The 26,572-nt window shown below is 39.4% G+C and overlaps 1 protein-coding gene across 1 annotated transcript in view; it reads right to left on the bottom strand.

The window, feature by feature from the left end:
* LOC126270326 (CAP-Gly domain-containing linker protein 1-like) overlaps positions 1 to 26,572 on the bottom strand; it is a 536,038-nt gene that overhangs the window by 54,001 nt on the left and 455,465 nt on the right. The window contains 4 exon segments of the mRNA XM_049974062.1: positions 18,664 to 19,388; positions 19,390 to 20,022; positions 21,712 to 21,863; positions 25,196 to 26,465. Of these exon segments, the coding sequence (XP_049830019.1) occupies positions 18,664 to 19,388; positions 19,390 to 20,022; positions 21,712 to 21,863; positions 25,196 to 26,465 (2,780 nt within the window).

Below are 26,572 nucleotides of genomic sequence, written 5' to 3'. Positions count from 1 at the left end.
GTCCTGCAGAAGGAAATACTAGGCAATTCTCCAGAGAGCTTAAAGCCTCACAGACAAAATGGTCAGTTTTTGGCCATAAACTACTCACAGTTTATGAGGCCATATGCTATTTTCTTAAGAATATTGAAAGCCATCATGTGATTATCTATACAAATCATAAACCTCCAGCAGACGCCATTTGACACCCATCATGTACGGCCAACCCAAAATAATTTTGACACCTTGATCTGATTGCACAATATTCTATAGATGTCCGCCACCAACACAGGACAAATAACATCATTGCAGACTATTTGTAATGAGTGAGCACTGTGTCCCTCACCCTCAACTTCAACAAAGTGGCACAAAAACAGTAAAGTGAACAGATGACTGGTATACTGCTCAAGGATGCATTAAAACTGACCCAAGGCTGAATGCAGACTGATCCCAGGAATGGAAGCAGCTGTCTCCTATGACATGTTCAGCCTATTATACCTTTGTTGATGTGATGCGTGATTTTTGGTACACTACACAAGCTCAGCCAGTCAGGTGTACAGCCATTGACTTGTATCATTACTGAACATTCTCTTTGGCCGGGTGTGAAGCACAATTGTCAGGAATAGACAAGAGCATGCCTAGATTTTTAGTGCAGCAAAGTAGGCCAGCACATACAGCCTCACCTCTCCACGTTTGAAATCCCATGTGGGTGGTTCCCACATGTACACCTCAAACTAGTGGAACCTTTACTAAAATTGGAAGAATGTAGGTACGTACTGTTGATGACTGACGTTATAATCCACAGGGCGGAGGTCATATATTACAATGGCATCTACATCTCATGCTTTCATGACAAACTGGATTTCCTGGTTTGGTTGTCCCAACACCATTACCACAGATCAGGGCCACTAGTTTGGATCTTCACTTTTTAATGTATTATGCAACTTGTGCGGAATCACTTGCCATCGTTCCGTGGTTTATCACCCCCAAAGCAATGCCATGGTTGAACAGTGGCGCCAAATAATGAAAACCACACTCATGTACCACAAATGGAATAGACAGAGGTCCTCCTGCAGGTATTCTTCAAAGTCTGCACAGTACACAAGGATGACTTAAAAACACCACTGACAGATATTGTATATGGCAAGACACTGAAGCTGCCAGCACAGTTTTTGCTGCCTTCATCTACCCCTTGTCTTATCTGACATACCAGATATGGAATAGAGGGGCAAAAGACATATATAGAACCCTCATGTAACTCCTCCACTGGCACATATAGTACAGACAACACCATTCATTCATAAAGAACTCACTGACTGTGACTGTGTAATGTTTCATGATGATAATGTATGATCAGAGCTGCAGCTCATTATAATGGACCATTTTGGATGCTACAATGGCGTAGCCACATTTTTTATACAGATGCATCAATCAGACTAAAGCCCGCATGGACCCTTCACTCCTAGTATGACACAAGTCATCTCCAACAGCAGGCAAAGTACCTGCCACAAACTCTCTGTTGGCACAATCAACAGTTATCTCCACAGATGTTAGAAATTTTCAGCCTTAAGAAATAGCAGTAAAACTGATTGATGACTAATTCTCTGTAGAAGCCAACCACATGGCACAGGATTTTATGACTAAACTCATCCCTACGAAACTTATCTGCACTTTTTTCTTGACAAACACAATGGATTTCATGGTGGCGGTGCCATGTCTCTCACAGGCAGGCCAGCTAATGGTCTTCCTGCCAACTACTGCCATGAACGGCAATGCAGACGTGGCACTGACAATGAAGGAGCGTGCACAATCAGCTGATATGCTAAGGGCTTTGGCATGTGAGAAAGTGCCATCATCCACCAACACATCGCACTAAGATGACATTATGCCTTCCACCCCGGCTTGCTCTCTATCTCCTTTATACTGTCTCCCATCAACAACCACCAATGAGGACCATCAGCACTCACTCACTGGCAGCATCTGCAGCACTTCAAGCCATGAGAAATGATCTGGTATGTCTCATAAAAGTACCGACCATGGCAGGCTGAGCAGACCACACCACCTTGCACAGCACCTGCAGTTACAAGCACTGTCCATCAGCTGTCGACAAACCCTACTCCCTTCTTCAGTACTTCACACTCAGGCCAGGTGGGCAGGGAGGGGGGAGTGATGGCAGTGTAGAATGATTGAGCGATTGTGATTTTAAAATGTTTGTGTACCATGCTATGTAAAAGAAATGGTTTACATTGAGATTCTACACTTCTCTGTATCATTGGGTCATTCCTTGTCTATGCTGTGGAGGAAACCACCCATACAGTTAAGTAATCATTTCTTAAATGTTTTTCTGTTAGTCAACAAACAAATGTTACTTATTTGCTGAAGTTTCCATTAACATAACATTTTGTGATATCCAAGTAAACCTGTTATGAGATTCACAATTTCTTTTTAACTTTTCAAATTCTTCATGCACACCAATTTGCTTAGAATTCCAGAACAGCAGGCAATATTCAAGAAAGGGCCACATGGGTGATGTAAATCATCGTTTTCCAAGGAAATGCTACAACAGCATAGAATCTTACTCTGTTCCTCAGTCTGATATTTGCCTTTCCTGTTACTGGATTTACATAACTATTCCACCATATGCCAAAATAACAGAAAAGTATAAATTCAAGTCATTTTTAAATTTCTTCTGTTCTGTAACAGAGTATTTAGAAAAACAAAAATCTATCACTTTTTGACACTATGTAATATAATATCAAGTAATATTATTTCTAGTTGGAAAATAATCATTCTTTAGTGTAAGAAATGTTTATAGCACACAAAGATTGGTCCAATGTCTAATGTACACAGTACAACCGTAATTGTTGGGTTCAAATTAATGACGATGTAAATAAAACAGAAAGAAACTTCCACATGGGAAAAATATATTAAAAACAAAGATTCCAAGACTTACCAAGCGGGAAAGCGCCGGCAGACAGGCACATGAACAAAACACACAAACACACACACAGAATTACGAGCTTTCGCAACTGGCAGTTGCTTCGTCAGGAAAGAGGGAAGGAGAGGGAAAAATGAAAGGATGTGGGTTTTAAGGGAGAGGGTAAGGAGTCATTCCAATCCCGGGAGCGGAAAGACTTCCCTTAGGGGAAAAAAAGGACAGGTGTACACTCGCACACACACACACACACATATCCATCCGCACATACACAGACACAAGCAGACATATGCTTGTGTCTGTGTATGTGCGGATGGATATGTGTGTGTGTGTGTGTGCGAGTGTACACCTGTCCTTTTTTTCCCCTAAGGGAAGTCTTTCCGCTCCCGGGATTGGAATGACTCCTTACCCTCTCCCTTAAAACCCACATCCTTTCATTTTTCCCTCTCCTTCCCTCTTTCCTGACGAAGCAACTGCCAGTTGCGAAAGCTCGTAATTCTGTGTGTGTGTTTGTGTGTTTTGTTCATGTGCCTGTCTGCCGGCGCTTTCCCGCTTGGTAAGTCTTGGAATCTTTGTTTTTAATGTACACAGTACAACACTAGATATACAGAACCATTAAAGAAATAAAAATTATGCTGTAAGTGCAATTAACTTTCCTTCATGCTAGCTTCATTTCAGACATTTTATGCAAAAAGGCCATGTCTTAGTTATGAAATACGTATGTACAAGAAATATAATTTTCAAACTGTTGCAGTTAACAACTAATATGACACAACTACATAACAGAACTTCAAAGATTACAAATAAAGCCATTATTAGCATACAAGTATAAACAACAACTTCTTCTTCTTCCTCCTCCTCCTCCTCCTCCTCCTCCTCCTCCCCCCCCCCCCCCTCTTTGGCATTGCAGCCCTAAGTGGGCTTCAGCCTCCTCATGTGTCTGCTTTTCTCTTCCATCATCAGCTTTACAACTTGAGATCATCCAACACTTTGTCCAGCCATCTAGGTTTTGGCTGGCCCTTCCTTCCAGTGGAGCACAAAAAGCTTTTCATCATTCATTTGGGCCTCCTATCATGTCATCTTCTCCATGTGTTCTAGGCAGCTTATTTTTGATATTTAATAAATGTCACTATATTTTTCACTTGTGTAAGCTTCTGTACTTCATGGTTGTACCGTACTCTCCAACCCTCTTCATCTCTCACATGCCAATAAATTTTTCACAGGATTTTCTTTTAAATAACCTTAGGTTATTCATATTTGCTGCTGATCATAAAAGGGACTACTATACCCTTAAATTGGTTGCTCCTGTAATTAGAAAATTCCTAAATACCTATAAGTTTGTATAATATGCTCTGTTTCCTGCTGGTATGCTTTCTCCAATGCACTGTCTCATTATTATTATTATTATTATTATTATTATTATTATTCCTGGTTAAGAGAGCTCCTAGATAATGGAAGCAGATGACAGCTTTGAAACATTTATTAGAGGCCTTCAGTGCATGTGGTGGTGTTCTAGCCTTAAGGGATTATTACCATAGATTTTTTTGTTGTTTTCATTTATAGTAAATCAAATTTTTGCTCCTTCCACTTCCAATACGTCATACATTTCTTTAAGGGTGCTTACATTTGTTGCCACAACTGCAACATCATCCGCATATGCACATATCTAACTGGATTTCATCATTATTGTTCTTCTCCTGTGTATTTTTTGTATCAGACTATGCAGTGCTAAGTTAAACAGGGCATTAGAGAGACTAACACTTGTTTCATTCCATTTGCAAAGTTAAAAGTCTTGGTTGTTTTGTTGTTCACATTTACTTTTCATTTAGCATCTTTCAGTGTTAATGTAACTAACATTCTTAGTTTGTCACAGGTGCCCAATTATTTACTGTGTTATACAAGCTCACCAGTTAAAACCATCAAAAGCTTGTCTAAAATCAATAAACACAAAGTTTGTCTAATAACAAGCAACTGGTCAAAAGTGCCTCTGTTTGGCTGGAAACCACACTGGTATTCTCCAAGGATATTTTCAGTGCACTTTTTTATCCTTTCATTCAGCACTCCAGAAAGTATGCTGTAGGATTTATTCAATACATTTTTGCCTCTATAATTTTCACAAGCTAATTTTTCTGCTTTCTTATATACAGGATATATTATTCCAGTTACCCAGTTTTCAGGGATGCTTTAATTTCCCCATGTTATTTATTAGTGCACATATTTCATGTATTAGAGATTGGATGTCAAATTTTATAAGTTCTGAGATGACCCCATAGTCACCAGGAGCACAGTTCTCTCTTGCATTGTTCGCCTTTTTGCCTCATCCCTTTCCTCATCTCTCACCTCTATATTCTCCTCCTGTTCTTCTAGATCTGTTGACCTCCAGTCTAAGTTGGTATTGAGCATATCTTCAAACTGTTCTGCCCACCCCTGCTATATTTTTTGTTATGCTTGGTTTTTGTTCCATTTCTATTCTTACATGCATTTTGTGTTGGTTGCAAATTTTTCTTTCTCTATCCTACTGCATAAGAGAATTTTCTTGTTTCATTCTGTTCCTTTAGTTCTTCTATCTGTTGAAATTTTGCTTCCAGCCATTCATTTTCCTTTTTCTTACATACTGTATAAGCATTAGAATTTGTAGTGGCCTACACATCAGCTACCATGCACTAAATACACGCAAAGTTCAGTGTTGTGCAGTGTATGGCACAGTGCAATGTTCTTAGCAAGTGAATCTCAGCTGTCTGGGGAATTCCGTGCCCTGCCACCAGTGGCGCTGTGTTTTTTATGCTTTTATCTGTTTTCTATGCATTCTGTTTATTTTTGTGAATTTTGGTGGTAACGTGTGCTCCTTGCCAACCTTCTGTTACTTGCTGTTACTATGTTTTAGCGTATAATCAACTCCTTCTTATGACAAGAATTAAAGTTTTAATTACAGCATTTTCGTCCTGCCTACTTATAAGAGTGATGGCGGGCATACACTTCTAATAAAGTTACAAAGAACCAGTAAAAGTGTTGCTCACTTAATCACTATGGACACGTCAAGCAAAGGTTTGTTAACCAAAAGTTGAGCTGAACCCAACAGGTGGTGACCCTGACGTGATTGATGGAATCTCAGATGAACACCACAATGGCTGAAGAACAAACAGTATGGAGAATTACAGTCTGCCTGCTGCCAATCTGGGCAGATAATCCTGTCCTTTGGTTTATGCAAGTAGAAGCGAGTTATTGTTGTGCAGGAATAACAGCAGACACAACTAAATTTACACTCACAGTAAACCAGCTTGAACAACTGATACGCCACTAAGGTGCAAGGCATAATTATGGTGCCACCAGAAACAGACTTGCACACCAAGCTCAAGCCAGAATTGATATGACAACTGGCCGCCCCCCACAAAAATCATGTACAATAAGTTCTTACACAAGAAGAGATGAGTGACATGAAGCCATCCCAGTACCTCTGACACCTGCACAGTAAGACTGGCACGATCACTGAGTTACTGTACCAGATAACTTGTTGCACACACTATGGAGCATTCATTTGCTGCCACAGGTAATAGCCATAGTTGCTTCACAGACTGACATGGCACAGGACAATTGGTGCACCTGGCCAATCAAATATAAGATGCATTCACACCTGCACAGGTCAGTGCAGTCACAGCACAGGACAACGGTGCAACCGCTGCAGCAACATTAGCACAAGATAAGTATGACTCACTCATGGCAAAGTTCGAACTGCAGTGCATGCAGGTCAGTACACTGTTGTCATCAGACAGTGCCAGCAATGGCAGAGGTTGATATCAACAATATTCAAACAGTAGACCTTCCAGTGGTGCCATGAATCCTCAAAGTGACACACAGATGTACAGGTACCACCACTAGTTAGGTGATCAGGCGAAGAAGTGGTCATCATTGTGATCTCACCCAAATGTAAGTGGCAATCAGTAATAGGTTCAATCAACTGGCAAATGTCCTCCAAGCACCTGTTTGTCACTGACAGACGTTCCAGTATGATATTCTTAATAGATACTGGGTTGGATCTGAGTATCCTGCCTCAAACATCCATGCATCATTGCTGGTCATCAACTGCTTTCCATCTGGTGGCCACTAACAGCTCCTCAATTGTGACATATGGCACTCAGCAGATGGAGCTCAACTTTGGAATGCACCACCCACCCCTACACATGACATGAGTGTCACCAAGGCAATCATCAGGCAGATCTCTTGGACTACTACCAACTACTTCTGGATGTTGCAGACACTTGCTTGGTGGATAGTCTCACTGGCTTAGCAGTCACTGATTTCCACCACAGCCCAACAGTTCACAGTGCCAAGCTGATGCAGGCTTCTGGGGGCGAGTACGCAGATTTGTTGAACAACTACCTGAATTTGATCTTGCTGCCTGGTGCACCTAAGTGCATACCATATGACACAGTGCTCCACATAAAGATCACAGATGGACCCCCTGTAGCATGTCAGCCAAGATGTTTGGCTCCATACACTTAGCAATAGTGAAGGCCAAATTTGATTCTATGATACATGAAGGCATAATGTAGCTGCCAAAAAGACTATGGCCCTCAGCAATGCACTTGATGCTAACTGCAGTCAAGAAGTTATGCCATTTCTTGGGTATGCTTCATTGCTACAGCCAACACCTTCCATATGCAGCAGAGTTACTGGAACCTAATGTTAGTGGAACATCTCTTGTGCACTAGACAGATAATATGTGCCCTGTGTTTGAGGCTGCAAAGAAGGGGATGGCTGATGCAGCACCATTAGTGCACCTGAAGCTTGATGCACTATTACCTATTGTTGTGTGTGTGAGCCAGAAAGCCATCGAAGTGGCACTCCAACAGTGGGTGGATAATGTCTGGTAGCCACTGGCATTTGACTCCCACAAACTGTCACCTTCACAAAGGAAATGGAATACATATGACAGTGAACTGGTGGCTGTGTACCAGGCAGGTAGATATTTTTGTCTGCAAGTTGAAGTGTGAGTTTTTACAATCTGTACAGATCACAAGCCCTTGACATTTTCTTTAAGGAGAAACAGTGGCAACTGCTCACCCAGGAAATTCAATAGTCTCAAATTTGTGGCCCCATTCATGTCAGACATTATAGACATATCTGGACTTAACAGTGTTGTTACAGAATGGCGGTCGCAGGTCAGCAGTGTCTAACAGTCCAAAGGACTCTTTGCACTTGCACATGCATCACAAGAAGACAAGGAGTTCAGTATGTACATCAATGATGCTGTGATAGCACTCAAATGGCAGCTCTTGGATATACCAGGAGAAGATTCATGTCTGTACTGTGGTGTCTCATGGGATCAACCTCATCCTTTTTTGCCACCAGCATTCAGAATGCAAGCTTTTAACACTGTCCATGAGTTGTGCCTCCTGGGGGTGCATCCAATCTTTTGTCTAGTGTCTCAGTGTTTTGTGCGGCCAGCCATGCAGAAAGGCTGTTGAAAATGGGTTAGATCTTAACGCAAGTGTCAACACTGCAAGATTACCTGCCATGTCCAAATCTTGATTGGTGACTTTCCAGATACTACCTCTCACTTCACCCATGTACATTTGGATGTTGTTGGATCAGTGAGATACAGATGTCCGTTGCATATCACCAGGGAATGCAGAAATCAGTTTGAATTAGATATGTTCACTCAGCTGACCAGGTTTTGTGGTTATAACCATCATAAGATCATTAGGTACCACTTGGCAAAAAGTGGAATGATCGAAAGCTGTGCCATGAAAAGACCTGGTCATCAGCAGTGCCAGTGGCACTACTTGGCTAGCGAACAACATTCAAATCTGAGATTGGTTCGGCAGTGGCATAATTTGTTTATGGTGAGACACTACATGTTATGACAACATTCCCTGATTTGTTCCTTCGTTTGTTGTCCTCAGCGTCGACATACTGGCTGAAAAAATAGGGAGTGGAAGTGCAGTACTGTCTACTGTAAATGATGCAGCCAACAGGTACACATTTACATTTTCACAGTTGTTTACTTTAGCTTTTCACAACTCCCCATATACACATTTAATATGGCCAGTGCAATATTGTTTACCTTTCAATAAGCCTCATTAATAGTTTTCAGGTGAATATCTACATAGTGCTACAATAGTTTACTGTTGAATATCTATAAGCAGTAAAAAAAAACATAACAACATCATTCACATTTCTTGAAGCATAAAAAGGTACGCACAGAGCAGACACTGTCATTGTTTTAACACATGGCCTAATTGTGTAACGCTTATTTCACAGTTAAGTTGAAGCATTGTTGTTGTTCTAACCCAGACAGCTTTCCCGTCTGAAACTCGGCTGTGGATGGACTGACTGTCTCGTTACCAAAAATTGGGCCCTTATATATCCTCACAATAATAGGTACTGAAACTACACATTGTTTGAAGTTTAATTTACAGAAATTACAATTAAAACTTAACTCATTAAATTAACTGAATACATCAAAAAATTCATTTTTTTAACAGTTTCTTCTACTACACGGGTAAGTCACATTATTTGTTTAAATGATGAAATTAACATATATAATTACATAAACAATATCTTTGACAATACTGTTAATTACTTTGGAATTAATGAAGGGCTCGCTTTGCTAACATGTTCTCAAATAGAGCCAAATAGATACTTTAAGATTAGTAGTAATTCACTTCCCAATGTTTACAATTACTATAGAATATATTTATTTATGAGTCAACAATAGAATCAAAGTTACAAAAAAATTACTGATTTCACCCTATAATTAAAGTATTGCTAGGAATAGTTGAACTAAATTAAAAAATTAATTACATACATAAACTAAGCGCAAAATTAGATCTGGTGTTATATTCTTTAACATGAGGGCCAACCTTTCTCTTAAATGAAAATGCAGATTATACTCACGTATGTAAATGGTAATTAGTTCAAAAATGAAAAAATTAATTCAAAGGAGGCAGATGGCAAAACATGAGGGGAAGTAAAAATATCCCAGCATGCTTCATCACAATGAGCCTAGAGATTTTGTCAACACAGGCACAATAGAGACAGCCACGCAATATCAGACAGATTTTTTGCATCACTTGAGAGAGCACATTTTCAGGACCTGTCCTCCAAAAGCTATGTGGCACAGCACACTGCCCTCCTTCATGCACCAAGATAAGGAGCACTGTACCCCTGTTATGCTCTGCACAGAAGGTATTAAACCATCACTGGAAGCCCCATATTCTGGCTCATATAAAGTTCTCCAACATCATACACAAACAATGGCCAGTCTGGTGAATGGCAAGACTACAAGAGTCTTATTGAACCATGTTAAACCAATATATGTCTTCCATGACTCACCACTAACAGAGGCTCAATGAAAGCATCCACCCACCTCAGACGGAGACACTGCACTGCACAAGTCACCACTGCAGCATCCATCTCTCAAAGCAGTTCCTCCTCTACTGCAGATGACTCACTCTGACCATTGAGTGTACTTCCTGCTGCAATTCTGTGATGTTCACTCTCTGCTTCCGCCCAGGGGGCTGATGTTGCAGTCTCATCAGTCACCATGCACTAATGTGAAACCAGTGTCATATAAAGTACAGTGTAGTGCAGTGTTCTTAGCAAGTGCATCATGACTGTCTGAGCAGTTCAGTGCCCAGCTGCCAGAGGCACTGTGTTTTTTATGCTTTTATATGTTTTCTATGCATTCTGTTTATTCCTTTTTTCTGTGAATTTTGTTGGTAATGTATGCTCCTTGCCAACTTTCTGTTACCTGGTGTTACTGAGACTATAATCAACTCCTTTCTATGATAAGGATTAGAATTTGAATTATAGCATTTCTGTCCTGCCTACTTATAGAGGTGACAGTGCATGTGTACTCCTAATAAAGTTAAAAGGAATCAGTACATGTGTCATTAACCTAGTCACTACCAACATATCAAGAAAAAGTCAGTTAGCCAAAGGTAGAGCTAAACCTCACAACCTTAATTCCTTATACAACTCTACATTTTTTCTTGTCTCTCTGTAGCATTCTCAGTCTTGCAGCATTTCTCACTACAGTTTTTAAAGCGTAGAGATCTGAATCACAGTTTGGATCCCCGTAGCTCCTTACACCTGTGACTGATGAGGCTTAGCATGATTTTACTAACAAATGATCTATTTGCTTAACTAATCCACTTACAGTTCATAACTGGCAGAAAACTGATGAAACTCAGGTGTATTTTCATTACTTTCTTCATGTAAAGTGTATTTCCCAGATACTCTTCCATACCCATTTTGCCCAAACTGTGCATTAAACTCTCCCAAAACTAGCAGTAGGTTATACTTTTGTACTTTAAAATGTGTACTCTCAAAGTCTTCATAAGACTATCCTTTCATAACTTCTCCTGCTTTCTCTTTTGGTGTGTATGCTGTTATTATTGTATCATTATATTCTGAAATTTTGTTCTCAGTTGGTTGATTGTTTCTTTTATAAGCTGAAATTACAAAAGACTTCTCATAATCTCTTTTGTTGTTATAAATCCTATCCCTTCTTCTTTTGGTCTACCGCAGAGCAGAGAATACTGAGCCATATTGAACTGCCCTCGCCCTTGTCATCTCACTTCATGTAGCGCCACAATATTGTACTTTAATTTCACAATCTCTTCAAAAACATTTCTTTCATTTTTCCAGGTTTCAACATTGTCCTATATTCCAAGTTACTATTGCTAAATATTTTATCAGTTACTCTGCTGAAGTCATGTTCTGTATGTCCCATCCATTATCTGAGGTTCTTGTTATGGTTCCACCACATGTTTTTACAGTGTGAGGTTACTGGCACCGTGTCCAACACCCATTGTGGAGGACTTGGACTGATTTAGAGTTTTCTCCCCTATGAAGGTTGGCTTCTCTACACCTTTTGAGCCCTCCCTACCCTATGATGTAGGACACTTTGGCTGGCTCCCCTGCTGCAGCCTGTCTGACTTTTTTGGCCGTATTGGTAGCGACACTACTGCCAGCATAGCCCTCGGGTACATAATGATACTTGAAAGTATAATCTGAGGTACAAATAAGTAAAACTTACATCATGTTATCTCTGATTCATACAAAGAGTGACTACTGGTGATTGACCAAATAAACTCATAGAAATTTTGTGATGGCTACTCTCAGAAGTTGAGTCCTGCATTTAATACAGTTATCAGGCTTGTAAATTTGCTCAAATCACAAAAAAGATTGAAGACAAGCATCTACTTACTAACAAATAAACAGGACAGAAAATGTGATTAAATTACTTGTGAAAAACAGTGTGTATTTGCTTTGTTTCATTTGTTATTGCTCCAATACCTCACAACTAGAAACTTCCCTTGTGTCTCCAACACTGTTTGCATTCATTTTGATTAAGACAATAATTATTTTGATTCATCAGATGCAAAATATTAAACAGCTGCATAGCTAATTTCAAAGACAATGGTTCACATTTTAGAATATAATCAGCTAAGACCAATTAATTAGTAAGTAGGAGTATACCTCAGCAGCTTGATGATCTAAATGTGCAGAAGCATTGCAATTCTGTTAATGGAGTAATGCACAATGGTGTGAGTATGTGGACTTCCCCAGTTTATTAACTGATGATATTCTTCTCGGGTCTGCAGCCAGGTCATGCAGTCATCTGGACATGACATTTCTGTGGTCCACTTGGCCACCATCTTCAGGTGAGGATACTGTTTGCTGATCTTGTTGAAACTGATTCATATCGTGAAATGGCGCCCTTTTATATGCCACTGAAGGCCAACAGCATGTCCTCTATAAACCATCACTGCAGGCACCTAACACAAGTGATCACACAGTGCCACCAGCAGTGAAAGGCAGCAAATGTGAGGAATAGCTATTGAGTACCACTGTTGAGACATTCTGTCAGCAAGTCAATGACTGTTGTTTCCATAGGCATTCCATCACTCTCTTTTGTCGCTGAATAGAAAACATATAGATATCAGCGCATGATGCAAAATTTCGTCAGTTCCATGTCCAGTTTTCACTAATTAATATTGAGGCTGCCTCAAAAGGAATCTGAGTGAAAAGAGAGACTGCAAATCTGAGGGACCAAGACACAAAGACTTCCAACGCTGGATGAAATTCACAGAATTGGAAATACAGTGTTCATTTTACATTGTGAGGACTAAGAACCGATATATTTGCCCAAGTTGAAAGCAGGCACATTCAAATTACTTGCAGTGGGACTTAGTGGCACTGCTTCTTTATAAACTTTTGGCAAATCATACAATCTCAGCAGAACAGCAGCATCAGTACATAGTTTTTTCAGCATGTTGTTGGATAATGAACTCTTCTTCAGAAGTGAAAGAATCTCCCATTTTAGTTGTTCAGTAGGATCATTCTGCAATCTTCAATATGCTGAATCCTTTAGTAAGCATTCCATATTGACCACATAATAATTCTATAAAGGAAGTACTGTACCATTACCTTTATCTTCTGGGAGGATTAATAATTCCAGATATTCTCAAACAGGCTGCATTGCTATCCTTTTAAACACAGAAGCGGCAGAGCTCAACACAATGTATGCAAAACTTCCTGTCTAATTTCTTCTTCCTCAGGAACGTTGACACCACTTGTTCTATTGAGCAAATAAATTCAGTGATGGAAGGCCCCTTGGCATAGGAGCAAAGTCCACCTGATTAGCTGAGTGGTTGAATGCTGCCTCCCATGCAACGGGCCCGGGTTCGATTCTCAACCGAGTTTTGGATTTTCCCTGCTCATGGACTTAGTGTTGTGTTGTCCTCATCATCATTTCATCCTCAGCACCAGCGCACAAGTCTCCCAATGTGGCTCCAACTGAAATAAGACTTGCACTCGGCAGCCGAACTTCCCCGATTGGGGCCTCCTGGCCAACAATGCCATGCCCTCATTTCATTTCACTTCATTTCATAGAAGCAAAATTCAGTCCTTTCTCTAAGATTAACATCATGGCATTGTCCAAGTCTTTACTTGTGAGGTTAAGCACAATCTGTCAATGGGTGTCATCACCCAATGTGATGGGAAGAGAACACTCTTCTTGAAATTTGGGGGTTGCCTGGTGCTGGCACTCCTGTGCATCCAGTCTGATAGTGCCCAAGAAGAAGTGATGAAACCTTTAAGTGCAGGTAAAACCTTTGGATAATGCATTTGTCTGCAAGTAAAATAAATGTGCTCCCTACTAAGGCAAAACTTGCATGGTTCTTAATATTACTGGCCATTCTGTCATGCAGTCAGTTTGCATCGACCATACCAAGGCATGGAACACACACACACACACGCACACACACACACACACACACACACACACACACACACACACACACACACACACACACAGAAATGCTGGAGGGAGGGGTGGCAGGTGGGTGCGCTAGGAATGTGATGCACAGTTGTCGCAGCCAGTAGAAAGTGACACATGCTAAATGTGATATGGGGATGTGAATTAGGATGGGGTGACAGGATGGAGGGAGGGGAAACTGTTGGGTGGAGGGTGTGGGAACAGTGCAGTGGGTTACCAGAGATTGAAGCCAGGACAATTATGTGAGCCAAGAGGATGACAACTCCTATCTGTGTAGTTCAGAGAAGCTGGAGGTCGAGGAAAGGATCCAGGCAACCTGGATTATGAAGAAGCCATTGAAATTGAGCTTGTTATGCTTGGCTGTGTATTATGTATTATTGTGAGGAAGAGGGCACTCCTTTGTAGCTAATTCTTCAGGGTGTTGGAAGAATTGGATATGTGAGAGGATGTGGGGATAAGGCCTGGGAAATCTGTTTGCAGACTAGGTCAGGAGAGGGGAGAGGAGGGGAGGGGAGGGGAGGGGGGGTTGTGTCTGTCTGTGAAGGCCTTGATCAGACCTTCAGCATAGTGGGCAAGGGAGTTCTTATCATTGCAGATACATCACCAACAGGAGCCCAGGCTGCATGGGAGAGATTTTTTGGTGTGGAAGGGATGGAATATGTCAAAATGCAGAACTTGCCTACAAAATAGATTTTTCTTATGATAATTTTTTGTCTGAATTTTGCTCACAACATGAAATAACATCTACATGTTTTTGAGATATTCCTTCATTTGGTGCTGTTGATTCTGGCCTAATCCCACATTGCTTTGGACACTGTATGTTTCACATCAGGAAATAGATAGTCCTGCAGAGCAGTGTGGGTTTAGGCAAGAATTACAGTGTCAAATAAAGGAATACCTCAAAAATGTGTAAGCAGATGGCATTTCCCAATGTAAATGAAAATCATAAAAAAAATAATGTAAGTAAAATCAAAAACTTTTGTTTGTTTTTCAATCCAGAAAATAATCCAAATTGTAAATATCTTTCATTAAGACCACTGATGATGTTTTATTTCAATAATATAAAACGCATTTGATGACAAAATGTACATTTTCTTGTAGCTGCAGAGATGGATTTAAAATACCTTTCACATTTCAGTAATTCTACTGTACTAATGTCTGTAAAAGCAAGAAAAACTTTTTCATTGTAAAAATACACTCACTAATGAAAAAAATAAAACCTGACCCTACCTAATAAAGTGTAGCACCCTTTTTCCCCTTTTGTCCCGAAGACTCTAACAGGGATATCAAGTCATGGTATCCACTACACACTGAAGTGACTGAGGAGCCATTGTGGTCCATGATCACCAAACTATTGCCTACATCTCATAGGGAGTAATACGAACTGGGTCCAATAGGACACGGGACCCAGGATTGAGATCAGGTAACATGGAAAGTCACACAGGCAATATCACACTTTTAGAGTGTTCCTCAAATCATTCTGACATAGCTAGGGACTGGTATGGTGTTGCATTGTCTTTCTTAAGGTACAGTTCATCTGTAGTGTGCTGAAGCCAACCAATGATTGTATGTCATTGGACAGTAGATTTTTGTATTGTTTGACACAGAGAACTGATGGCAGACATATAGGTGTTTGTATTCATCCCATGTAACATCTCCCACACCAGATTACCTTCCACAACTGTCTCTATAGAGTCCTGCTGGCAAGTAGTTTTCAATTCATTCGTACCTTGCCATCGGCCTGCACCAGTATACAGGATGTTTCAATAAGAGCGTGCAAAAATTTAACAGGACATACAGAATGCTCCACTGAACAATTTGAGACAGGGAACCTGGGGTCGGAGAAGCCATCTAAAGGAGGTAACAGGAATAAAATCACATTGCTGTGCACTTTGTTATTTATGTTAGCTACAGTCGACTGGAAATACCATACCTGACACAACAAACATACCATTTGTACTGTATCTTACAAAATGTGCTGAAATTGATAGCCATCAACCTCGATGCAAGCAGGACAACAGTGACCAAGATTCTGACACACCCTGACAAATATCCCTAGTGTGTTTCAAATCACAGCTGCAATTCTGGCAACTAATTCCATGTCCATATCCACTGGAGTCTCATATGCAAGTGACTTTAGGTATTCCCATAGGAAATAATGAAGGGGATTCAGGTCAGGTGATTGCACAGGCCATGGAATAGGCTCTCCCTTCCAATCCAGTGACCAGGAAATAGAGCACTGAGATGGTTGTGGACATCCACACTGAATTGATGCAGTGCATCATTAAGTTGCATTCACATCCTCTCTCAAACAGCCATGGGTGCGTTCTTCAACAACTCAGGTAGAACTCTTTGCACGAAACCGAAGTACAGATGGCCATTCAGACAGCCAGGTAAAAGATATGGCCCAACGAGATTGTCATGTGCAACACTGGCCCAGATACTTGCAGCAAAATGTATGTGATGGTGTGACTCTATTACAACATGAGGGTTTTCATCATCTCACACATGCTATTCCTGCCTTTCAAAATACCATCAAGATCAAATGAGGACTTGCCAGTAAATAGCATGATTTGGAGGAAATCTGGTTGATGAATCCATTTTTGGAACAACCACTGACACAATCCTTGGTGCAAAGTCAGTCACAAGCATTGCATGGACTAATTGTGGGTGATATGAGTGTAATTGTTGTTCATGGAGTACTCGCCACATGCTAGTATGTGCAGCACCCATTTCGTGTGCAATACAACAAGTACTTGTAGTGGTGACCACTGCAACACCTCCCAGCACCTCCTCTTCAAAATCAGGTGTGCGAGTGGTCCTTATGTTGCCAGGTCCCTCATTTCCTCTTTCCAGTGAACCAGTCTCTTGAATTTGTCAATTGAGAGAAATAAACACTTGCCATCACAGATGATGCCTGTTAGGAAATGTTTCCCTGTACAGCCTTTCAGCAGTGAAAGCATTGCAATGTACTTCCCCATACACAAGGTGCATGTTAGTGAGTTCTGCAAAACTGTACTGGTACTGCTCCATGATATTGTACTGTACGTCTCTAAATAGCGCAGAGAAATGAATGGGTCTACCATTGATTAGTAGCATGTTCTGTCATGGGACAATGTAAATATGATACAACAGAGCCTCATTATTTCCAATCTTCGTTGATCCCTTATGGACCATGGGACAACGGCTAGCATGTATAACTGAAGTAAACAAAGCCTGCACCATGACTTCCTAGTAATCAGGCGCATCCTCCTTGTTTCCTCGAAGGAAATAAAGAATGACATGAAATAAATAGTACAGTATGTGTAAATCCTTTATGCATGTTAAATGTAAATAAGCAGGAAAACAGTAATGCTACTTCCATACCTCCTTAAGCTGGTTTCTCTGACCCCAGGTTACCTATTTCAAATTGTTAACTGGAGCATTCTCTACACTCTGTTACATTTTTGCACATTCTTACAGACACCCCCTGTATATCATGAATCATATGTCCACATGAGCTTTTCCAATACTATGTGTGTCCAATGGTGATCCTCCTGCACTCATGCTAATTTCTGTGCCCTGTAACATGCCCTGAGCAGGGGTACATGTGTGGAGCAGCAGTTTATGTATGTCTTCTGCTGTCAAAATCCACAAAAGTTGACAGTGACCACTGCTGTCAACACTTTATTAATCGAGACAGCTGATTCTGATGGAGACCCGTTTCCCCAAATGCAAGCACTCATGATACAGTCTTGGCACAGTGCCTCATCTAAATCCCAGAGTCTACCAATGCTTAGAGATGAAGTGTCACATGTGTGTGGCACCCACAATCTGCCCACAATTAAATGCACTGAAACTGAATGTTTTGTCTGTTCCACTCTTGACTATGGCTCAGACTGCCAATACAAGGTTTGACAATAATCAGTCATGTATAATATAAACTATTCGATTTCTAATGGTGTCACAAGTACAACCTCTTCTCAATACAAGCATCTCCAAACTTATCTTGAAAGTTTTTTTAAATAACTCTCATTCTGAGCTAAAACTGATTTTCTTTGCCATGTGCAGTCTCTATTTTTTGTGGATAAATGGAATACATTTATGGCATAATACCTCTAACAATACTTGTTTGTATCCTGCTTGTGGAAAATATGAATTCAAACAAAATTTGTAACATGCTTACATTGAGTACTTGGAAGTATTCTCTCTCTCTCTCTCTCTCTCTCTCTCTCTCTCTCTAACACAGCAGCTATTTCTAATTCAGTTGCTTATGAGTTTATGTTTCACTATGAACCTTTAAGTGCTCCAGCATAATAAGTTATATGATTTGAAAGCTACAAATAATGACAGGAATATGTCACATTTGAAATCTCATTATAATGGAGTAAATTTAATTAACTTACGACATAACACTTCTACTAGTTCTTGTGAGTGTCTTAAAAATTAAAAAATCAGTTAGAAACAAAGTTATTAATGTACTTACATGAGTTTTTGGAGGTGTTCTACATTTTCTGTTGCTTTTATTAGTTGCTCATCTTTCTCAGCCAGCATTTGTTGCCATTTAGCCAGATCTGCCTCTGCAGTCTCAGCTCTCTTTGTTAGCACTTTGACATCTTCATCCATTGTTTTCCTATACTCCAGCTCCAGTTTTTGTTTCTCAGCAAGTTCTGACTCTGCTTTCTCTGCTCTGTTTCTTAACTGTGATACATCTCCACTTAATGCAACGGTTTGCTCTGCTAACTGACGATCCTTTTCAGCAATGGTGGTTTCTGCAGTTTCTGCTCTTGACTGTAAAATGTTTATTTGGGAAATTAACTCTGTTTCTTTTACATTCAGCTGCTTCTTGGTCTCAGAAAGTTCAGTTTCAATGGTCTCTACTTTACCATTTAAATCTGCCACCTGTTTTGTTAGCTGTTGCCTATCTTCCAGTATTTTGTCCATTTCCACATCTTTTGTTTTCAATGTCTTCTCAAAATTAGTTTTCTCATTTTCCAGCACTGCCATCTGACCCAGCACAGCCTCTAATTCGGTGTTTTTGCTTGTGAGAGTGGCCTCAATTGCATCCTTATCTGACTTCAGTTTACTTATTTCAGTCATGAAAGCTTGTATACTCAAGTCTTTTTCAGAAACTATTTGATCTAAAGCAAGTTTCTCCGATTTAAGTGATTCCAGTTCTTCTAAATGTAGTTTTTTTATGCTGTCCTGTGAATTTCTGGTTTTCCTCATTTTCTTCTTTCAATTTCTTCAATTCTGCTTCTATGACAAAAATGTTTTCCATTTTCTGCTTTAGTTCCTCATCCTTACCTTGAATTATTTTAAATAACTCTTCAGAATCTTTCTTATACTGGTTTTCTTTCTCATTTGCTTCTTTAACCATTTCTTCTGATTTCTTCTCTAGCTCCTTTCTCAAAGTATTAGCTTCATTATCTTTTTTCTTCAGTTCTTCTTCCAATCTTTTCACTTCACTTTTAGTTTCAGAGAGTTGCCCTCCATAATCCTTATCTGCTTGCTTTAAATCTGTCTGCAACTTCTCTATCAAATCTCTAAGTTCCTGCTCCTTCATTTTTGCATCTGCTAACTTTCTCTCTGCATCTTTCTCAATTTCTTCAGCATGGCTGACAGCAGATTCAATTTTTTCTTTCAGTTCTTGTTCATTTTTTTGTGATGTTGTTATCAATAGCTCAAGTTTTTGTTTTGCCATTTCCATATCCTGCTTTGCAGATATGACTTGTTCTTTAGTTTGCTCAAGCTCCCGCTCCTTCTCACTGAGTTCTGTATTCAGCTTTGTTAACTGAACTGAAGAATCGCTTGTGGAGCTCATAAGGTCAGCAATTTTTTCCTCCTGTAAGAACAATATGAAATGAATTATTCATAACAATATGAATATACTTCAGGAGTAAATACACACACACAAACACACATATCTACATTGTGCAGTGTCTTGGAAGAGGCAGCCAGAAAGATGTGTAGAATAGGAATGTGGGAGGGAAAGGCAGCAGATGCATGGGCTAGTCATGCCACAAAAGGGCACTGGACTGGGTGAGTTTGTGTGGCACATGATGAAGATGATGTGGAAGTGTGGATTGTAAGGGAGTGACAAGACAGAGGAAGGAGAAGCTGTTGGTTAGAGGGTGTGGAGACAGTGAATTAGCCAGAGAGGGAGAGGGGGGATGTGGGGAGGGGGGAATGGGAGAGGGGGGAGAGAGGGAGGGAGGGAGGGAGAGGGGGAGGGAGGGAGGGAGAGGGGGAGGGAGGGAGGAGGGAGTGGGGGGTGTGGGGGAGTGGGGAGGGAGGGAGGGATAGCGAGAAACAGAGACAGAGAGAGAGAGAGAGAGAGAGAGAGAGAGAGAGAGAGAGAGAGAGAGAGAGAGAGAGTCCGAAGACTGATTTGATGCAGCTCTCCATGCTACTCTATCCTGTTCAAACCTCATTGTCATCTCCAAATAACTACTAGAATCTACAACCTACATCCTTCTGAATGTGCTTAATATATCCATTTCTTTGTCTCCCTCAAAAATTTTAACCCCCCCCCCCCCCTCCCCCACACTTCCCTCCAATACTACTTTAAGTGTCTCGTTTCCTAAGCTAATTTACTCCGTATCACCTGATTTAATTCAATTACATTCCATTACCCTTGTTTTTCTTTTATTGATGTTCATCTTCTATGCTACTTTCAAGACATTGTTCATTCCATTCAGCTGCTCTTTCAAGTCCTTTGCTGTGTCTGACAAAATTATAATTTCATTGTCAAACCTCCTCAAAGTTTTTATTCCTGCTCCCTGAGCTTTTAATTCCCACTGCAAATTTTTCTTTGGTTTCCTTTACTGCTTGCACAATGTACAGATTGAATAACATTGGGAATAGGCTAAACTGTTTCTCACTCCCTTCTCAACCACTGCTTCCCTTTCATGCTCCTCGACTCCTATAACTAACGTCTAGTTTGGAATATTCACATCTGTCAGCAGCTGTTTTCTTTGGATTTTTTATTATTATTTTCTTCTTGAAGTCTGAGGATATTTTACCTGTCTCATAAAGCTTGCACACTCAAGTCATGACTGGCTATTCCACATCTATCAGTAGTTCTGACAGAATGGTGTCTACTACTGGGGCCATGTTTCGATTAGGTCTTTCAGTGCTCCATCAGATTCTCGCAATACCATATCTCGCATCTCATCTTCATCTATGTCCTCCTCCATTTCCATAATATTGTGTTCGAATTCATCTCCCTTGTATAGACGCTCTATATACTCCTTCCACCTTAAAGCAAACTAATTAAATTTTTTGTGATCTTCCACCTTATCAATTGAACACGAAAACACTCACACCAGCATGCCCATGAATGCATGCACACACGTGTGCATACATTCTCTCTCTCTCTCTCTCTCTCTCTCTCTCTCTCTCTCTCTCTCTCTCTCTCTCTCTCTCACACACACACACACACATACACACACACATACACACACTTTTTGTCCACATGTTTCAAAGTAGAGAATGAGATCCTTATTATAGTTCTGTTCTTAAATTTAATTACCAGTTTCTGCTTTTGAAGACTGAGCTGGACAGACCTCTCATCAGCTGCCTGCAGTTTTCTTTGTGTATCTCCTACATCAAGTTGTAGTTTCTGTATTTCAGTTGACAGCTGCTTGCCTGATTCTTCAGCAGTTTCTAATTTTTTGTGCAAAGCTGTAGACATTTGTTGTATGAAAGAAATTGCTTATGCATGGACAATAACTTTAATATGTGATACATTTCATTAACTAATTTTTAAAACAATAACATGTAGAGTGGGATGGACAGATTCAAAAATTGCATGCCATGGCTGAATACTCAGCTGGCAAAGAAAACAACAATGTTACTAAAAAAATGTTATCTGGAAATAAGGAAATCAGCAGAATAGGGAAAGATAAGTGTTAAATGTACAAGTGTAGGAAACCAGAAATAGTTGACTGAAATCCTATATCAACATAGGACAACACAACACAGGAAAATTCAGAAGTAACCCTGGCTGTTATTCTATCAGCATTACACTAGATATAACCTGTTCTACATCCTCAGCTTTTCTTCTGTATGTTGTTTTTTTACATACCACAAAGGAAAAACTTAGGTTTGAGTTCCAGTCTGGCATGCAGCCTAATCTTTCATGTGAATACTTTGGTAGCGAGTAAAAATATCTATCAATAAACCAATCTTAATAGTTTTACAAACATTTCTCCATTTCATCTTTTCTTATAGGGAATTATTTTTGCTGCAGCACAGGAGAATCTGTAAGGAGTTCTGGACTGCAAGAGAAAAGCATGCAAGGTTATTAATTCCAAGGAGCCAGGCACTGACAGTCTAAAGTGTTAAGTCACACTGTTAGGGTTTTGAGTTGTCTTCCTGTGGATTAATTAGAACAGTTGCCAGAAAAACATGGACCTCAAGATATTTCTTGAATGTGCTCTTCAAACTGCGTCAGTGGTGTGTTTGTGTGTGTGTGAATGTCTAGTGAAACAGAATACATACATGGTCTTCACCATTCATCTGCACATGAGAAGTGCCAGCAGTCTCAATTTTCATAACTCAGCAATTAGTTTCTAGTATTACTTTCTTTTTTGTGCAATATTCAGAAATCATTCATTGTTGTATTCACAGTTAGGATATGGAAAAATTGTGAGTGGAACACAAACCATGATGTGAAAAAAGGATCACTATGAAGGAGGTGGTGAGCCCTACACAGACAGATTAACATGGTGTTCAACACTGTTAGTAAATGTAATATGTATCTACCTCTCATTACAAGGTGTGTATGAATGTAAAAGTAAAGTTCATGCCTGGAACAGAGCTAGCACTGATATCTATGAAATTTTGTTTTTGCTGTATTGATACTTGCAGTGCAACAGCAAAAGTGAAGTGTCCACTTGACCTGTGAAATATTTTTGTTTACAAAGGCTTTTATGTAATGTGTGTTTTGTTCAAAGAAATGTAATAGGATATCATGACACTTTGAAGTTGATAATTGTTTATAATGAGTCTACTCTCTTAGTTTCAATATCTAGGAAATGGGCAGCTGAACTCAAATATGGCCATAAACCTCCAGAAGGATGTCCCAAAACTATAACCACAGGAGAAAACATTATGAATGTGCACAACATGATATTGGACAATCAGAGATCAAAAGTGTATGAAGTAGCTGACAGCATATGCACATCAAAAGCCAGTGAATTTACATGTAAATGTAACTATGAGAGAGCATTTTGCAAGATGTATAGTACATTTGTTGAATGCTGACCAAAATCAAACACAAAAATAAAATCTTTAGCAATTTATGGACCATTTCAGGAAAGTTTTAACTAATTTGGTGCACAGATTTGTTTCTATAGAAAGATCTGGGTTCACCACCTCATGCCAGCAATGCAGTGGTTGTTAGGAGAACAAAAAAGAAAAAAAGTTCAGTTTAATCTGCTGGGAATACTATGGTCAGCATTTTATGAGGCATACAAGTAATTATTCTTATTGATTACCTTACAAAGTGTAAAACAAAATCTGACAAATATTATGTATTCTTCTGTATTATATGGGTGAAAGTAATGTTTGGAGACGGACCTCAATTACAAAAAAATAAGTCAGCACACTGGACCTGAGAAACAGAGGGTTTAAGAAAGAAATAATTTTCATCAACACAGCCTCCTCAGTAAATCTCTTACAAATGTTCTTTCTATGAGTTATTTCTAAATACCACGATGAGTCATTGATTGTGTTCTTTCATATGCATTTTTTTTCTTTTATGACCAACAATGCCTGCTTTCTGAATCTCTTCTCAATGTTCTGTCCATACATTATCATTCAACACCCTGATGCATCATGAGTTATATATTTTTCACACACTGTTTTTTTTTTTTATTATTTGAACCTAACTGCTTGGTGTTTTATTGTCAACATTTGACCACCATGCTCAGATAAACATTTACTGTTAGTTTTACATCTAGTCCATTGAAGGTATTTTGAAGTAAGAATCACTTATCAACAGCTGTTGTAATATGACCTCCAATCCTAAGCAGCACTTTAATGTTGAAAATGATCCAAAGCCAGACATCAACATGTATAGGAGCCCTAAATCAGTACTAGCATATGATAAGTCAACATCTGAGACATCATAAATAATAAGCTCCCAGTTAAACCTACATAATCATATTAATATGCTAACTGATAAATTGATTAAAAGATTTTCATTTGACCCCATTTCACTAAATTATGTACAGAGTTCATACTTGTAACATAGGGCAAGTCAGCTTCATCTCATGCCGCAAAATATTTAGCCTACAATTTAAAACAAAAAAACTGGAAAATATGATAGTAATTTTGTAAACATTTACATCTATGAATTCCATGAAACATAAAATATTTGCAGCTAGACTTTCAGTACCACCACCTTATGCGTTTTTAAATCCATAGTTGTGGAGCACCATACAATATACTGCCTAACCTTTGTGGGACTACCCTATGGGAGGCCCTAGCCACACGGCATTTCCATTTTTTCTTGATGAGTATCATTTATTGTTAAGAATACATAGGGATTCATATCACTCCTCTTGAGTAGCACATACCCCACAGAAACGCATGCGAGAGAGAGAGAGAGAGAATGTGTGTGTGTGTGTGTGTGTGTGTGTGTGTGTGTGTGTGTGGATGAGGGAGCGCGCGTGCGCGTGCACGCTCCACCTTGAGAAAGGGTTTATCTAAAAGCTAGCAAAGTTTTCAGACTTTTTTTGTGTGCCTGTTGACAATTCCACACTTTTACTGTTTGATGAGTTGCTTCCTTTCTTCCTAAATTATTTATATAAATATTCTATGATCTTCTTTTGTCAATAAAACTGTAGCCCATAATGTCAGTTTTGAAATACTTTACCATTCCATTCCACATCAACAGACTAAAAAGCAAGTACTAAGACACGTTTTCTTTGTTTTGAAATATAATATTGTGTAAAGAAATTACAAGGAAATATAAAATAGTAGATTTTAGGTTCTAAAAATATTCTTACCATCAACTTCAATTTGCAGTTTGGTAATCAATTCAGTTTTACTTGACAAACCTTCATTCATGTTCAAAGTATCATTTTTCATAATCCGCAGTTCTTCGTTCTTGCTATTAATCTGTTCCTCTAAAGCTCTTATGAGATTTGTTTTTTCTGCAATGTCTATCCCATGCTGCTGATTAATTTTCTGTAAATTGTCTTCATACTCATGCTTCAAGCCATTTATTGAATCTTTCAACTCTGTGATCTCAAGGCTACTTCCTTTTATTTTTTCTTCCAGGCAACTTATTAGATCATTTTTTTCTTTTAGTTCAGACGCAAATTTTTCAAGAGTTTCTGTGAGCTGTTGCTCTTTACTCTTTAACAGATCTTCTGTATCTTGTACTTTTCTATTCAACTGTATTTCCTTTTCCTCTAACACCTTTATTGCTTCATTCTTAACATCTGTGTCACTTGTGTACTTTTTGACAGTCTCTGCTAGTTTTTCTTCACTAGCCTTCAACACACTTTCAGAAACTTCCAATTTCTTGTTCAAATCATCAACCTTTTCCTTGAGATTCTGTATAGTATTTGTTTTCTCCTTAATTGTCATTGTGAGCTCATTCACACTATCAGTCAAGTGTTGTTCTACATTTTGTTTCAATTTATCACTGTCTTCGAGTTTCTTCTTAAGCTCCACTTCTTTCTCTTGCAATTGTTTTATCAGTTCATTTTTCTCAGTCAGTTCAGCTTCATTCTTCAGATGAGCTTCGTTTAATTTCTGTTCACTAACATTGAGAAGATCAGTAGTATCTCTCAGTTTCTTTTCAAGGCTTTCTTGGACGTCTTTTGCATCCAGAGACTTCTTTTCTAGTTCTCCCTTGAGCTGACTCACCTGGTCTTGTAACTCACTGATGAGCTTGTGTTGTTCACTGATTTCACTTTCTTGTTTCAATGCTGAAATATTTCTAACTCTCTCAATTTCTTGCTGAAGTTCAGCTTCAGTTTCAGCAGCAGCTTTTGCTTGTCTGTCAACCTGGTCGATCTTATCAACAAGCTCGGCACAGGTTTCATTCAATTTTCTTGTGAGCTCAGCAGCCTCATGACGGTGTTTTTCTGTCTCTCGACCATGAGTCAGTGCTAAGGCTTCAAGTTCAGCTTGATGTTGCTTCTGTAATGCCTCAGATTCTACTGTGTGCTGTTTCCTAAGGGCCTCCAACTGAGCTTCCACATCTGGTGCTCCAGACAACTGGAGCTCAAGTTCACGGACACGTTGCTCAAGTGTTGCATTTGTAGCCTGTTGTGCAGAAGAATTAATAATATTAAACACCAGAAAGATTACAATATTCTTTTACAGCTTAGACAAGGCAATCACCAAACACTACTTATATACAATTATCCTGA

The sequence above is a fragment of the Schistocerca gregaria genome, chromosome 1 (assembly GCF_023897955.1).
Source record: "Schistocerca gregaria isolate iqSchGreg1 chromosome 1, iqSchGreg1.2, whole genome shotgun sequence".
In the NCBI taxonomy this organism is placed as follows: domain Eukaryota; kingdom Metazoa; phylum Arthropoda; class Insecta; order Orthoptera; family Acrididae; genus Schistocerca; species Schistocerca gregaria.
Note: the sequence above shows the minus strand (reverse complement) of the source record. Positions and strands in the feature narration are given on the sequence as shown.